The following is a 17,261-nucleotide window of genomic DNA, read 5'->3' on the forward strand; positions in this document are numbered from 1 at the left end:
CAAACCAGCAGGACACTTTACAGCCAGAAACACAAGCAACATGGACCTCGCTCTCCTCTGCATGGTCCTGCCGCTGCTCACGGTGGCCTGGGGCCAATACATGGACTATTATGACCCGTATAATGACTACAGGGGCAGCGACGGATGGGTCAATGTGTACCGGCAGGGTTTCAATTTCCAGTGTCCTCATGGACAAGTGATAGTGGCCGTGAGGAGTACTTTCAACAAAAAGGAAGGCTCTGACAGACTGTGGAACTATGCCTGCATGCCTACCCCTCACACCTTGGGAGAGCCCTCAGAGTGCTGGTGGGAAGAGATCAACAGAGCTGGACTGGAATGGTAGGACACCAAGCTTAAACTTTCTTGAGGAGCTGCCATTGTGTGTGTTTGTGTGAGAGAGTATGTGTGCGCGGAACCCATGTTGCTCAGTGCCAGGCTGATGCGATGGTTAACAGATAGCAATGCATGTGGCACTAAAACAAATTAATTAAGGAATTAACGCTCTGCTTAAGCCAGTGTGAACAATCCAACAAACTGCAGTGATGATTCTGCTATGTATTTCCATAGATGAGGCAGTCGCAACTTCATTTATTTATTGGATTTATAGCCCACCTTTACTCCAAGGAGCTCCAGGAGGCATTTTTGGCTCTTCCCATCCCCATATAACCCTCATAACAACCCCGTGAGGCGGGTTGAGCTGAAAGGCAGTGATTGGACCAAGATCACCCAGCGAACTTCATGGCTGAGTGGGGATTGGAACAATGGCAGTGGTGGCAAACCTATGGCTTGTGTGCCAGAGTGGGCACTCAGAGCCCTCTCTGTGGGCACGCATGCCATCGGTCCATCCGCTCCGTTGCTAGGGGTTGGCAAAGTGGGCAGCTGTCCCCCCCAGACCACTGTGGGCAGGAAACTCTCACTAGAGTTCCTCGGGCCCCCCATGCCACTGCAAGCTGGAAATGGGTTATTTGTTGCTTGTGCGAGCTGGAGATTGTCTGTGGTGATTGGGCGGGAGATTATTCCCTGTTGTCGATTGGCTTCCTTGTGTTAGTTTGGTGGCTGCCTCTTGGCATTCCCCTCAAAAAAGCTCAACAAGCCTGGACAAACACACACACACACACACACCACAACAGCTAAACAACTCATGGCACTTATTTCTCACAAAGTGCCAACACTAAGTGGGTTTTTGGTTAGGGTTTGGGCACTCGGTCTCTAAAAGTTTCACCACCCCTGTCCTGGTCCAACTCTCTAATCACAACACCACAATGGCTCCCATTTGTTTTGTTCCATTCCTTGCTTCCTCCACATTGTGAACGCTCCTTGATTTGTCTCCCTCCTTGTCTTGCAAGCATTGTACTTTTGTCCACCGGTTCAGCAACATTGGCTGGAGTTAGATGGATAATAGTTCTTCTTGTTGTTTGTAATGAGAAGAATTTTTGCTTGGCATGGCTATCATATTCTGTTCTAGCGAAGCAGATTTTAACAGCGCCAGGAAACCTTGCAAAATCTATTTGACTAGAGAAATATTCCATGTGGGGCGGGAGGGGGGAGAGCAATGAACGTACATGAGCAATGATAGCTCTATTAGAATATGTTCAGCTCTCTGAAGAAAGTGCTGTTGATCTCCCGCCAACATTTTAATGATTTGAGAGATCTGCCCAGTGCTGGATGAATTTTGCAATGAAAGACTCCTGTTCCTGTTCAGTTAAGAATGATTAAAAGTCCTATCCACCACCTCAAAAGATAGGGAGGGGATATTTTATGTAGTCCGAGTTCTCAGTTTCTCTTCATATTATGTGTGCAGAACATTCTGTCACACATACTCACTGTGCACTAAATATTTCTAGGCAGAATATATCTAAACATGTCTTCTAATGGTTCGGTGTTAAATGCACTGCCTCATTTCCTTGCTTATGATTCAATACATATATATTTGTTTAAATTAAACTATAGATGGAAGAATTATCTTGTCCTTTGACTTGTGGTCAAGTAATCTCGCCCCATTCCCCCATTAGTAAGTTCTTCTTACTAAGGTGTTAAGTTGGTTGCAAGGTTCTTCACAATCTCATTTTTACGTTACTGCCTTTAAAAATGGTGTTTGTACTAAAACGACACCACAACTTTTCCTCAATATCCTAAGCCCAAAAAAGAATACTGAACAAGAGGGCATAATCTCTCACCACCCCACCTCCCCTAGGAGCCTTTGGCACTTTGTGTTAAACATGAAAATGTTAACTGAACTCAACAAAACATTTTCACATCTTTTAACTGTATTGCTCATCATTGCATATATTTTTCTTCTTCACTTTGCTCACACAGAATGTGCTTATTTGGCACAGGGTAGGAGAGGGAGACCTGCCAGTTTCTTTGCTAAAAAAGAAAGGAAGAGATGGTCTGGAGTTATGTCTTTAAAGGCGAAATGGAAATAAGAAAAAGCATCTAAATCTGGAAAAAATATGCATGTTAAGAAAGCATTAACACTGACCTCTTAAGACTCTGGCTTGGAAATACAAATGAGCATTTCCCCCCATGTATGCACATATATTTTGCTATCGTTAGCTAATATTTTGCCTAGAAATGCTGATGGAGTCTATGAAATAAAACAGGCCTAGATGACTCATACCAAAGGATGTACGTACATTTATTTCCCACCCTTTTCTTAAGGCCTGGGTTTAGGAAGTAATATATCTTTGTGCCATTTTATCCTCACAACAACCCTGTGAGGAAGGCTAGGCTTGTTGAATGGTCTCTTTAAATTTGAGGGTTCAATATTGTTCCACAAGATGTGTATGTCTTTAAGGGCCAGAGCAAATAACTTGTCCCAGTTTTTATAGCAGGTGCTGCTAAGTTGTGTTAATTAAGCTGTGTCAGCAATTGGGTATAGTATATAAAGAGCAGCACCTAGCTCTCTCAGTACCCTGGGGGATGGGTTGGTGGTTGGGTCATGCTTCTTGATGTATTTAGTGTAAAAGGAGTTTTTGTTATTGTTCTTAAAACCTTGTTATTTTTGAGTTCCTTGTAATGCGTGGTCTCCCCAGCAAGCTTTCTGCAGCACAACTAAACTGCAAATAGCCACCAAGGAGAGGCCAAGAAAGAGCTGGGACAGCTTCATGAGCCTGAATTTGGTAATGCTGCTAAAAATGGCAAAGGCAGTTTTACTAGTGATGACAGCGGTACACAAGAGTGTGTAGCCACAAGCAGTAACAGGTCTACCGTACTGCCTTCTACTCTTTTAAAAAGCATTGCTTGCTTCTACCTATGCAGCTGGCGATAACATAAGATGTTCCAGCACACCATCATAAAATTAGGTCGCATCCACTCCAGACATTTAAAGCACATGGCTTCCCCCAGAGAATCCTGAGAACTGCAGTTTCTGAAGGAAGCTGGGAACTGGGGACACACACCCTGCACAAAAGTAGTTGTAGGGGTGAGGAGAAAGGGCTTGGCACTGAGGAAGGCTAGTCTGGGGCAAGGAGTGCTGGAGCCTGGGCAAACTCATTACACACTGGAGAAGGGATGCAGCTCATTGGTAAGCAAAAGGTCCCAGGCATTTTCAGGTAGAGCTAGGGATTGTCCCTTGACTTGAAACCCTAGCAAGCCTCTGTGATTCTAGGCTGTACTGGACCAGATTGACCGATGGGTCTTCAAGAATGTAAGACAGTTTCCTTTGGTCTTTGAAAACTGTTATAAGAAAAAACAACCCTGCTCCCTTTCCCTTATGGGGTATTCTGGAGCCCTTATAGAGTCCTTAAGTGGGTTTCCCATTGGTAGGAGAAAATAACAGAGGCCAACCAGAGTATACTGAGAAGCAAAGTGGCTACTAAGCCTGGTCTTTATTAAAGGAACTGTTGCAACAGGGTCCCCACTCACCACATGCAGGAGGGAGGAGAACAATGGTGCACAAGCCCTTATATAAACTTCTGAAATTGCCCACCCTGTACCCCAAGGCCACCCCCCAAAACATCACAGAAGGAGGCAGTCTACAGCAGAAGTCCTGTTTGCCAGGATACCTGATAATGGTCACTAATTGCATTACCCAGGCAGTCTGGCCATTCTTTTGTGATCGTTTAGTTCCTGAATCCAGGTCACAGGCTCACCCTATTCATACACAAATACGCCCTTAAGACAGGATTGGGCCAATGAGCAAGCAAAAAGACAATGGGAAGGCTTTCCTCATTTGCCTCCCTTACTACAGAGGAATATTTGAGGTCATTGGGAGAGTCAAAATGGCTTCAGGGTTGCTCTCCCATACTATTGCAGACACGTTTCATATATTTAGATATGTGTGCATTTATAAATATTTATTCTATATCTGAGACCTTAATTATTTTTTTTTTTAACAAAACCATATCCAACTGCAACTATCTTCGTTCACCCCTTTTTGCTGACAAAGTCGAAAGTGAGTGTAAGGGGAAAATGACTGGTTAACAATTCAAGGCTATAGAGCCATTTGAGGTCATGTTCCTTCGGAATGTCTGGCTTTACTTATCCAAGCTGAAACTGAAATCCTTATGTGGAAGTTTTACCTAGTCTTAGCACCTCACCCCACCCTCCACCTTTGTACCATTTAATGATTTAAAAAACAAAACAAAAAACTTCCTTGATGGCGGCACTGGTGACTGTGAAGTGATAGATGAAGCCATTAGCCCCAACTACTATTTGATGGTGATATGACACAGAAACCGTATCAGCGCTTGAGAAAGAAAAGCACATGAAACAATCATCTTGAAAGGCTGCATGGCTTTTATGGTAATAGCTGAGCAAAGCAGCCCTAGTTTATCGGCCGTTTTGAAAAACAGAACACAGGGATTTCTGTGAAATAGTGCCAGCGAAATAACTGCCACACAGTGGTGGCACTATTAGAAGTGCTAATAGATTTGGTTTCCATGACAGGCAAATAGATCTTTAAAAAGCACTTATTCCTAGTCTACAGCAACATTTCACTTTTGGAAGAATTTACACCTTTGCCAGCAGCCCCTAGAGACTGCAGATAATTTTCTTAGTGCATGTATGGTGGACTATCACAAGGGAAGGAGAATCATCATTATTAACTATTACTACATTATTGATTCTGCTGATTTATAAACTATTTCATAGCTACAAGCTATCCAAGCGATGTACAATAAGTTAAAATGAAATACAAAAGATAGACTGCAAAGACAAAACTGTTTTATGGATTGCTAACTGCATATCAGGGCTGGCACTGTTGGGGAGTCACCAATGTCCCGTGTACTCTGGAGGGTGGGTCCACTGTCTTCCCATCACAAAATGTCAGCAGCAACCACCAAAGCCTGGTAGTCCTTTCAGGGCTGGGCAAAGGGAAGCCGGGGATAGAGTCTGGGTTGCTTCTCCATATTTTGCAATGATGTTTGCTAGCAAAGAAGTGTGCATATAAATGCATAGGTTAGTGAGAATATCATACAGAAATGCAATACATATGGGGAAATTGCTTTACAAAAATGTGTTCATGAGGCAAATTTGCACTATAAATATTGGAATATTAGGATAAATTTGCACTAAAATGTTGGTGAAGTTTCATGAGGACTTTTTAAAAAATTGCAAACTGATGTGGAAAACTGAACAACATGGGTTGCACGTCACCCCAGTCTCTGAGCGGTGCAAGAGTCCAGGGGTCCCAAGCACTCACCTAGGGTTCCATTTCCTTGGAAAGAGAGATGGCAGAGACTGTGGTGTCTTTAGGATATGTGATTTATTTACACCAATATACAACCTGAGACTAAGATGGAGGGGCTCACAGCATTTACACTTTCTGATATTCACAGCCTTGGAATCAAACGGAAATCAAGCACGTCTCTCACTCTCTGGCTTCTACCTGCTTCTAGCTGAAGCCCCAGGACTCTGGCTATTGTCCTTCTAAGTAGCAGTCAGGTGAGGAGAGGGAAAGGCTTGCTCATTTGCCCAGAGGGCACGCACCATCACTTCTTTTGCTACATTAATGGTGGTCCTTAGGTAACAACTATGCCCATTCTCCCACACAAAAACTTGCCTGACTAACTCTGCAAACTCACAACAATAATATTGGAAAATTAGGAACCGAGAAATACCAAACTAGTCATATTTGCTCATCCCTAGTTGCTAGATTCCAGTACTCTGCAAGAAAGTGTTTACAGGCATGTTTACAACAACAACAACAACAACAACAACAACAACACTGCTACTACCAGTCGTACAACTTATTTTCATTATCATTTTTCTCTTCAGGTATCAAACATGCTCAAATAATGGGTTGGTGGCAGGATTCCAGAGCCAATATTTTCCATCGGTGCTTGATCGAGAGTGGCAATTCTATTGCTGCCGCTACAGCCGGAGATGTCCATATTCATGTTGGTGAGTTTACAAAAGTGCACTGAATTTTTAATGCATTGAGAACATTTCTTTAAAAAACCCCAAGATCATTCCCTTAAACTATGAAAGCAATAAAACCTTTCCAGAGATGTACAATTAATATTTTGTAAATGATTGTGTAAATGATTCCTCAGAAAAAGCCTTCTTAAATAAAAATGCCTTCAGTAGATACCTAAGCATCAAATACTATGTGCCTGTCCAATTTCAGTTGATTGACCCCAGAGGGCTAGAACTGTAATACCAAAAAAACCAAACAGTTTCTAGTACAAACTGAGCTTTAATATAGAACAAAACTGAGCAACTGGGTTGTTGATATAGCTGTCCAAATTAGAAACCAGGATGATTTTTGTCTGTGCAGCTAAAATGAGCACTGGCAAATTGCTTCCTTAAATGGACTGACCAAAGGTGATTCAAAGTATCATAGACAAACAGAACTACAGAGGAAGTGAAGTTTTCAATTAGATGTGCACAAGATGTTTACTTGCCTTTTAGTGGGCCAGCTGCTGACCTACATGCAACAACAATGCATACAAGTCCAGAATAAAAATTGCCTTGCAGATAGGAGGGAAAGTAATCTTGGATTTCCCTTCATAAAATCTTCAAACATCCTTCCAAGTGTCGGCTGATGTTCTGCACCTGCGCGTGAAGCAACGGCCCTGCCAAAAGTCTGCCTTGTGAAGGAGGTGCTTTCTGCTTTACTAGCGAAGGTCATCATTAAGGCCTTTGCTTACATTTATGAAGGAACTGGTTTTGTGCCTCAGTGGGACAAGTCACCCTACTGTATCATTCAATTCAGTTGTAATCTTGGAGCATCGATTTGCCATGTCAATTGAAGGCTCTTGCCTGGCAGCTTCAGATGCTGTTTATATCTGAAGCCTCACCTCCCTACTTCTGCCATCCTCATGAGTGTGTGCTTAGGTATCCATCTCTATCTATACATATGAGAACATAAGCAGAGCCTGCTAGATCAGGGCCAATGACCCATTAGTTCAGCATCCTTTTCTCACAGAGGCCAACCAGATGCCTGTAGGGAACCTGTAAGCATGAGCTGAGTGCAACAATATGTTCTCTATTTCTGAATCCCGGTCAATGGTGTTGTCCAACCCACTTTTAAAAGCCATCCAAGTTGGTGGCTGTCACTACTAGCGAATTCCATAGTTTAACTATGCAGTGTGTGAAGAACCGTGTTCTTTTGTCTGTCCTGAACCTTCCAAAGTTCAGCTTCATTGGACATCCACGAGTTCTAGTTTTATGGGAGTGGGAGAAAAATGTTTCCCTGTCCACTTTCTCCACTCCACACATCAGTTTATATACTTCTATCATCCCCTCCTTTGCTCACATTTTCTCTGAACTGAAATAACTCCAACTATTGTAGCCATTCCTTATGGGAGAGTTGCTTCAACCCCTTGCTTGCCCTTTTCTGGGTCTTCTCCAGCGCCACAATGTCCTACACTGTGCACAGAATTTACCCCTAAGACTTTTCAGCAAAGATACATTTTATCATAAAATCTTGTTAAGTGTAGCCTCCTCCTAGTATTTCCATTTTATAAACTAGATACAGTTGAACCTTGGTTGAAGAACGCCTTGTGATGCCTTGTGCAGGAGCTTCCTGCAGCCAATTGGAAGCTGCGCCTTGGTTTCCAAACGTTTTGGAAGTCGAACGGACTTCCTTTACAGATTGTGATCGACTCCCGAGGTACCACTGTACTCACTTTGTGTTTGAGCTGGCAGACTGGTCCAGCAACTTCTGTGTTCAATCAGGACTTGTGCAGAGTCCCCGAGTCCACATACTGACTATTACAGTACTGCGTCATTTTATGAAGCCAAGCAAACCTTGTGCTCAGAATCCTGTTGGTTGGTGTCTTAATGGTCTGAACTTGCCCACAAACAGCTATTTGCATTTCATTATTATTATTATTATTATTATTCATTTAATTTGTATACTGCCTTTCATCCGTAGATCTCAGGGTAGTTCATCACAACATACCCTCTTTATGACACAAGTCTATGCTTTTGTTAAGCCCATGAAGTTCAGAGGGATTATTTGTACATCAATGTGCATAGGATTACAGCTTTAATGTGTAATCTTATGCACCTCTACTCAGAAGCAAGCCCTGATGAAGTCTATGGGACTTACTTGCAGGCAACTGTTCCAGAACTCCATCCTCATTTACTAGGAACCTGTGAGATCTCATTAGTGCTGAACGTGGTTGTCTTGTTCTTTTATATGGGACAGTTTTATTACTCTATCAAAATATAATCTTGGAAGGCAAAGTAAGGTATTTCCCTGGGAAAGGCTCTAGCAATCAGCTACATTTTATGGTTCTGTGATGAGAGGCCAGCTGTTCTATAACTTCCAGCATTAGCCTGGAAGGAATAAAGAAGAAAGTTAAATAGAGAAGAAGCAAATTCTTTGCAGATGTCACTGCGATGTTGCATCTATCTGTAAATCTATATAGGTGGAGGGAAATCTCAGTCCTCAGCTTGAAGCAGTCTGAAAGATAAACAGCATTTGGAATGCTGTTTATAATAATTTCCCTGCTCCAAGCAAGCAGGGCTGCCGAGGTCCAGAAAGGTTTGGCTGGTGCTACAGCTGCTCTCGCTCACCATTGCCTGTCCAAGCAATGACCACATTTACCAAGACCTTACAGAATTATGGACCCTAGCGGATACAACCGTTTCCTCTACACAGTTTGCCATTTGTTAAAGGCGTTGATGTTCATGGACTCTTTCACTGGCAATGTCAGTGTCCGGAAAATGGAGCAACTGCAGAATACAGCTGGTATCCCTAGAAGGGAATGGAGGAAGTCTCTTTTGCCCTTCTTCATGCCTCCTTCCAAGGAGAGAGCCTTGCTCAAAGGGTGCTACCCTTCCCATGTTGCCCTAAACATGGCTTCTGGCCACTTCTGGTGATTTTCAACACAATGGCCTGGAAGGAGCCAATGTGCAGCTGGTCCCCCTCAATAGGAGCAGGGAGAGAGGTGCTTTCTCCTCCTTCTTCCCTCCTCCTGAGGAGAGCTGCCATGGCGCTGATACTGCTGCAGGGCAAGGAGGAGGAATGACCACCTGCACCTTGGGGCCTCTTCTCTCTCCTATGCTGTGATGAGATGCCACCTCCTCAAATTTGCTGACCCAAGCAAATGCCCCGTTTCCCATAAATACATCATTGCTTACTTGGGAATGCCTGGGGTTGCACCTGGTTGGTTATTATGAGAATAGGGTGCTGGATGAGGTGGGTCATTGGTCTGATCCAGCAGGTTCCTAAGGACTTTCCACATGCAAAGCAGATGCTCTACCAATGAGCTACATCTCTTCCAAGGTTTCTTGTGTTTGAAGATGACACAGACATAGCAGGAAGCCTGAAAGGCAACTGTACATCTCCCTTCCATCTTCCACACATGCAGACCACATGGCAAGAGAGAAACTTACATAGTACCATAGCTCTCTCTATATAAGGCATGGGAGATAAGTTCCCTTTTAAGAATTTTGAGCCGTTCCAGAATTTCAGAGTCAGTTGTTCTTGTTTGTGTTTGTTAGAGAATGTTCTTCTATTACTGGCAATGTTTAGACAGTGCACTGAATGGTCTTTTGAGGGCGGGGGCGGGGGAGATGAGAAAAAAGAGCCAGGAAATGATCTGTAATTAAACCACATCTGCTATGTACATGACATAGTAAACTACTAAACAGAAAAACCAAGTTGTGGAATATATGTTTAATTATATAAAAAATAGGGCAATTTCAGTGTGTCTATAATCACCGAAAATAGCTAAGGGCTTGTAGACAGAGAGACTCCACTGAAGTAGAATAACCAAGTGAGACACTATGCTCTCCTCATTTCCATTCCTGACTCTGACACAGGCTTCTTGTGTGTACTTGGGCAAGTTGCCTAAACTTTCTATTTCCCTTAATCATTTGACCAAATGGTGCCTTGTGGACTACAACCCCCATCAGCCCCAGCCAGCATGCAAAGGGTGAGAGGGGTCTCACAGGGGCTGAATTTTCGAGGATGCCAGCAACCCTTAAAAAGTAAAAGAGGAGGAAGAACAGCAAATCCAGGCCCAGTACAACAGGTTATTCCCTGGGCCAGTCTCTAAGAATGCCCTGAGTAGCAGTAAGACATCTGTATTTGATGAAGCATGAATGGGTAAACCAACATGCTGCACAAATGCAGACAATGTTGTTGTTGTTGTTGTTGTTTTATTTTGCCCATCTGACTAGGTTGCCATAGCGACTCTGCATGGCACATCACGTGTCACACAACCAAAGCATTTTCTTTTCATTGAAGAAACTAGCAAGAACTAGATGAAAAGTACTGAAGACAAGAACTGACCAAGACACAACACACACTCTCTCTCTTTACATTGCTTTAATTTATTTGTTTATTTGAAAAAAAATGTACTAGCAATGTTAAGGTGAGGGTGGGCATCATGGCAGTGAGCAGCATAGTATCCATAACAGATTTACATCCATTTAAAAAAATTGTCACCCATCAGCTTAATATACCGACCATAGATGGATCAGGTGCATTTCAAGCAGGTGCCTAAATGCCAATACTGTAGGTGCCTTCCTGCTGTTCATTGGGAGTGCATTCCAAAGGGCTGGTGCTACCACACTAAAGGCCCTGGACTTAGAAGACGAAATGGACCTTAGGAGAAGACCTTGCTCCAACAGAACCATCTGCTTAATGCTACATTGAACACAGCCCCTCTGTGTTTGTCAAGAGCAGACATGAAATCACAGGGTACGGGGAAACTATCCGCACTTCAGTTCAAAGTGGGTGTGATATGCACTAGGTTAAGTTATGTGTGTGAACAGGTTTTTCAGTGGGCTGACAAAAGCAAAAGTCATAACATTTGAAACAAAACTGTTACTACTTTTTCTAGAGAAGGAAAATAACTTGATTTCCCCCCCAAACCTCCTGTTGAAAAGGTTGACAACAGAACACCCAGAACACTACGGGGAAGATATGGACATGATGATGTATACCTATGATCATTACATCCGTGGAGCAGCCACAACTTTCTCCGGTGTGGAAAGGTCAGATACAGAAATTCTCTTGAAACCTGTGCTGCAAAGAAATGGTTTGTTACATTGTAATATTTCTCCCCCAAAAAACAATGGTGTGGAAGGTACAACATAGACCAAGGGAGGTAGGGACTATGGACATGGAAGAACCAAGTTCCATGATGATCCCTCTTCATGCATTCACTGAGCTGGAGACAGAGTGGCAATCTAGCCCTTACCCAATCAGAGCAGTATGGGACTTCTGTATCCCTCCCCCTCCTTATCCCTTAACCAATCAAAGCAATAGGGGACTTTCCGTACCCCAACCCCTCCAATGCTTGCTCTGCTATCCTCCTCAAGGAACCCTAAATGCAGGGGTGGAAGACTTCAGCTCAAGGGCTGATTGTAACCCTCTGAGTCTCTCTATTAGGCTCCCAATAGACTCCAGCCAACCCCCTTCCCAAAACCACAGCCCTCACCAGCCCTGCTCTCCTTGAGTACTTTTGCCAAGCTGCAGTTTGTCCTTGAATTGTGATAATTCTTCTTTTGCTTGTTTGGAAGGAGGTTTGGGGGATGTGAGTAGGTGGGAATGGAGTGGGGAGAGACCTCTGATTGTTGAGTGTCTCTGGAATGCACCCTACTGTACAAAGGTAGGGGCCACACATCTATTACTCTGCCTAATTTATGCTTCTGGCCCTAACCACTTGTATGTGGCCCCCAGAAGCTGGCCCATAAGGGAATGTGGTCTGAAATTGTATTGTAGGCCTAGCAATGCCTGGCCACATTTGCAGCTTCACCTTTGGCTGAGGGCAGAAGTATTCATTCCCAGGCAAACTCTGCCCGCCTTCTGTTTTTCTTTTCTTTTTCACATTCAGAGAAAATGCTCTCAAATTTCATTGAGAGCAGTAAAGGACTTGCATTGTACTAAGGCATTTTTGTATTTGAAACAAAATGCCAAAAATGATGCCTTCTCCCCTGTTCATTTTTAATTATGGGAAATGTCCACCACATACCCAGTGTCTCTCGTCAAAGCATCTGTTTCTGTTTGCTTCATGGCAATGCATCCTCTCTCCCATTGTTTCCTGGAGATAGCGATGTCTAGAAGTACCCTAAACATCAAATTAAGGTTCCTCCAACAACCAGAACCCTGGCATTTAGGATCAAACACCCAATTTTTGTTGAAGTTTCCACCTCCAATAGTTCAAAATCATGAGATGGTGATGATTAAATTATTACCTGCCTTTCAGCAGCAGATGCCAGGGCAGGTTACATTCAAAATTCAGAATTAAAAACAGTTAAAACAGATTACAGCCACAACATAGAACTCAGGTCTCAAGGTCAGAGCAAAGACGTGCGTCTTTAGCATTTGCCAAGAGCTGTATATTGAAGTACCCAGACACACCTCTGTGGGGAGGGAATTCCACACCATAAGGGCTGCCACAGAGAAGGCCATACTCTGGCTACACCATCTGAACTTCCAAGGGTGGTGGAACTACCAAGAGGGTCCCCTCTGCTGATCTCAACTCCCAGGAAGCCCTGTAGGTAAGAAGGCAGTCTTTTATATATTTTGAGCCTAAGTCATTTAGCTAGAGATGATCAAGTTGAAAGAAACGAGCAACGTTCATCCTGACAGATCGCAAAACAAAAACAGAAGCCCAACCAGAAGCCTTGCTCTGTTGCAATGTTCTGTCTTGCTCATCACCTAAACACTTGTTTCCTCTATCTTTTCCCTTGCAGGGATCGCCAGTGGAAGTTTATTATCTGCAGGATGACGGATTTTGACTGCCAGTTTGACAATTTTAAAAAGAAGTGAATATGTGCCATGCTTCTGGGGGTGGGGTGGTAGGGGGGGGGATGAAGGTAGAGGGGAAAGGAGAAAAGAATAGCAAAGGCAATATATCAACCATACACCAGTTTCTTTGCAGATGAGTAAGAATGACTCTTATTCTGCGAAGAGGGCTGCGAAGAGCACTGAGCTCAACTTTACAAGACAGGCACATCCATTTGGCTCTTAATTAGGGATTAGATGGGCTGGGTTGATTTACATAATCTCTGCAGAGCATGTGTGCAGAGTACTTCCACTTCCACTCCTTCCTGGCCCTTCGACATACCTGGTGGATGCAATGGCAGTGGACCCATGTTAACACTGTAGTGTGTAGTGTGTGTATTTCTGCCCTTCGCTGGGTCTCTTCCAGCACTGACCTGAGAGTATGGGTAGCTGCCTTGTGTGTGTGTGCCTTTAGACAACACTTTGGACCATTCCCTTGACTTTTTAGATTTTTTTTTTATTCACAGCTACTTTACATTGTTTAGATGCTTTCTGATATAAACCTAGATGAAGCCATTTCCTTTGCTGTCTAGCTCACCTGTACAGCTGCATCTTGATTTTGCATGGCATCTTTGTATCCACTGCGCCCCGTTGTCAGTTTACAAAAAAGGACCGCCAAAACTCCCAAAATTGTGCTTTGCTGATGTTTCAGAGCTAATCATTTGCCAATAAATGCTACCAGGGTACATACCTCCTTCAGAATAACCCAGAGCAGCAATCCAAACCACACAGGGTGTTAATCGTGCCCCTTTGCTTGGAGTGCAGGCTTCTTATTGCACAAACTAAGCAGTGTGGCAACTCAATCCATATTGAGATCTTGGTGTGGGGGCAGGAGGGGGCTTTAGCGCTCTGTCCCCTGCTGTAGTTTCAGTATTTGGATTGCCCTCCATGCCCACAATTTGTATTGGGGAGGCGAAGCAGCTGAGCAAATGGGAGCCCCCCCCCCCACTTCCCACAAAAGAATTTCAGGTTCCCTCATCATTTCGACTGGGAATTCAGTGGTGGTGATATAGGGCTGAAGATTCCCTATCCCTGATCCAACTCAGGACCCCACCCTGTCAATTTCTGCAAAAAAAAAATCTTGCTCCCTGTGCCCAAACAACATGATTAATGTAGTGCCTCTACAATTAGAGGATAGCAAAGGCATTTTTTTCTATGCCACACTTTTGCAACCCATGCAAATATATCACATTCATATTATCTGTTGTAGGGAACCCTTGCCCCCCCCCCCCCGATGTTGCTTACCTACAACTCCCCTCATCCTTGGCCATTGGCCATGCTTTCTGCGGCTGATGGGAATTGTAGTTCAGCAATATCAGGAGGATCAAAGTTTCTCCATACCTGTTATATAGCAAGCCTGCCTGACAGGAAGGATGCCAGAGATTGCTTATCAACACCATTGCCTGAAATATGATCACTTCTACAATTAATATGTCTAAATTTCAGGTGAACTTTGAAACGGTATCAAGTTGTGTTTTTCTTAATGTTTCCTTTGACATCCTGAATAATCAGAGGCCCATGATGAATAAAATAAGACCAGATCTCCAACTTCTAACTAAAAAGGGAATATAGAGTTGCAGTTTTGCGACTGAACACGATTGTGTAAAACTGGCGACTTCCTGATGTTCTGTGCTATGTAAGTCAAATGTGGGGTATAACTTTATTGGGCATTAAAAGGTGTGACCATGTCCCTGAAGCAGGTGACAATTTGTTCTATCATAGGAGAGGATTAAATAAATAAAAAAAGGGAGATACTTAAGAACCCAAAGACAACCCTGTTGAAATAAACTATGCAATTTACTCCAATTGCCTGTATTAGGAGATCTTTATTATGTCCGGTATTTACAAGCACATTGTCAATTGTTATCCTAATCAACTGAAAAAATAAAATAATTTGGTGATGCAGTAACTTTAAAACATTCTCTCCCGCCCCTCAACTACCGTATGTTTCTACATTTGCTGGTTGCCAAGAAATAAGTCAATCGTGTTCTCAAGGACTCCAGGGAAAGAAGCAACATTCAGTTTTCAGTCAATGACAACAGGAAAGATAACTGCTGGCAGATGGAAGCATTATAACTTGTTCTCTTCACTTGACATACCAGGGGTGGTTGGGGGTCATAGCCAGAAGTTGTCATGGCCAGAGCCAAGAGCACCAAAGATACCCCTTTCTCTCTGAGCTGCTTCCTTTTATCTGAAAAGGAAAAATGGAAATGCCATGTTAGAACTGGCCTTATATCACTGCAGGCCAATGGTGCCTCACACAATGGGTCCCTCATTTAAAATAAACAAATGAAAGAGTTGGACACTTTCTCTTTAAGTAGCGATGCCCTGAACAAGCACAAATTTCTGGAAAAGATGAGAGACTGCATGAATTTGCAGGCGATAAGATTACAGAAGCCTCTGTGAAGAGCAAATGACTCAGTATGGTACTGCCAAAGACCTGCACTTTGTTCACAAACCTTTCCTTGTTTGTAGAAGAGCCTCAATGGATTTGTTCTAGCCTGCTTCAGAGACTTTATCTCACTCTAGTCCCTTGCCAGCTCCTGCTGCTCGCCTTGCATGTGGCTCCTCTCTGTCTCTTTAAACAGTTGTGCCTTGTCCATTGTAATGCTCAACTGCAGCAGCCTAAAAGTCACAGGAAGTATGCATCCGCCGCTCTTTTTCTTCATCATGAGTTGTCCCAAGTCACTCGAACATATGGAACATAGGAACATAGAAAGCTCCCTGGTGCCAAGTCCGGCCTACTGGTGACTGGCAGGATCAAGCAGATACACAAGGCTTCGGACAGGGGACAATTCCCAGCTTTGCTGCCTTCATGTAGAATTTATAATGGCCAAACTAGATGCGAAGCTAATGTGTCTTTGGGGATTGGGGGTGGTGGCACAATTTTAAGCACATTTGGATTTTGAGCAAGTCCTCTGGATCAGCCCTCTGCCCGAGACAGACAGTATGCTTTCCCAAGGGATCTGTGTAAAAGTCAGATCCAGTAGAATTAATCTGAGTCTTGAAAAATTCATTGAGCTGAAAGAGGAAGTGGTAAAAAGACTTACTCTTCTCATTTCCTCCCCTAACTCTATGATCTGTTCAAGGGGGGGGGAAAGGTATCCATCCTCTCTGAGCATTAGGTCCAGTCATGGCCGACTCTGGGTTTGCGGCGCTCATCTCACTTTATTTGCCAAGGGAGCCGGCATACAGCTTCTGGGTCATGTGGCCAGCACGACTACAGGGGGTGTTGTAGGACCACCTTTAATCAAGACGATTTATCACAGGGGAGGTTAACATTTTGGGCCTTAAGACTGCATGGCTAAAAATGAATGTGTCCACACTCTTTCATGCACACTATCATGTGAACAGGCACAGAGGTACACAGCCCCCCTCCCCTGCCAAAATCAGTGAGGTCTATGTGTGAGTGAAGACATTGCTTGAGGAGCTGCCTTAGGCCTCTGAAGTGGGGATTAGCCAACTCTGGTTTAGCACCTGCCCTCTTTTCTTTGGTCCCTGCCCTTTTTCTTTTTTCTTTTTAAAGAACCCCCTGTCAGGCACTGTACACACACAGAACACATGACAGAGAATTTTGTTTGTGGGTAGGAATATTAACCATCACATCATTAATAAATAAAAATAAAATACTGACCACCTGTCTGTGAGTACATTCAGTTGTGTGCTCATGGAGTCTGCACAAAACTGTAGCCTGCACATGTTAGCAGGCCATGCTGAGGCAGCTTTTTCTTATGCTGTGAGTCTTCCTTCAAGGGATGGCTTTGTCAATTTTAGTTCTCTCACTTTCTCGTTTTTCCATCTGAAACTCGATTCTCCATATTTCTGCAGGAATTTGTGATCCTAGGGAAAATTCATCAGCATTTTAGTACAGATTTCCCCTAATAAACCCATTTTTATATGCAGTTTTGACTACTATACATATTTTTGCAAACAATATCTCCTTACATAATGCAATGCATTGTTGTATGTTATTTGCACTAATTTTTGCACACTTCCCCTTGAGATGATAGATAGATAGATTAGATAGATAGATAGATAGATAGATAGATGACAGATTCCAAACATC

General features: G+C 43.4%; 1 protein-coding gene and 1 long non-coding RNA gene across 2 annotated transcripts in view; one reads left to right on the forward strand and one right to left on the reverse strand.

The window, feature by feature from the left end:
- Nucleotides 1–15,001, forward strand: DPT (dermatopontin). The gene is made up of 4 exons (XM_083438492.1): nt 1–339; nt 6,220–6,345; nt 11,293–11,400; nt 13,105–15,001. The coding sequence occupies exons 1-4, from the start codon at nt 41–43 to the stop codon at nt 13,178–13,180; spliced, it is 609 nt and encodes a 202-aa protein (XP_083294618.1). The 5' UTR covers nt 1–40; the 3' UTR covers nt 13,181–15,001.
- LOC310676533 overlaps nt 13,327–17,261 on the reverse strand; it is a 23,131-nt gene continuing 19,196 nt past the window's right edge. Inside the window, exon 3 of the long non-coding RNA XR_014510590.1 lies at nt 13,327–15,386. This is a non-coding gene — a long non-coding RNA (uncharacterized lncRNA). The remainder of the gene's footprint in view (nt 15,387–17,261) is intronic.

The sequence above is a fragment of the Podarcis tiliguerta genome, assembly GCF_965153285.1.
Source record: "Podarcis tiliguerta genome assembly, chromosome: 4".
In the NCBI taxonomy this organism is placed as follows: Eukaryota; Metazoa; Chordata; class Lepidosauria; order Squamata; family Lacertidae; genus Podarcis; species Podarcis tiliguerta.

Bases quoted from the DNA above. Each gene is read 5' to 3' on its own strand.
- DPT (XM_083438492.1), top strand. From the start codon at position 41: ATGGACCTCGCTCTCCTCTGCATGGTCCTGCCGCTGCTCACGGTGGCC. The intron at 340-6,219 runs GTAGGACACCAA...TTTTCTCTTCAG, and splicing joins AACAGAGCTGGACTGGAATG to GTATCAAACATGCTCAAATA. The intron at 6,346-11,292 runs GTGAGTTTACAA...CCTGTTGAAAAG, and splicing joins AGATGTCCATATTCATGTTG to GTTGACAACAGAACACCCAG.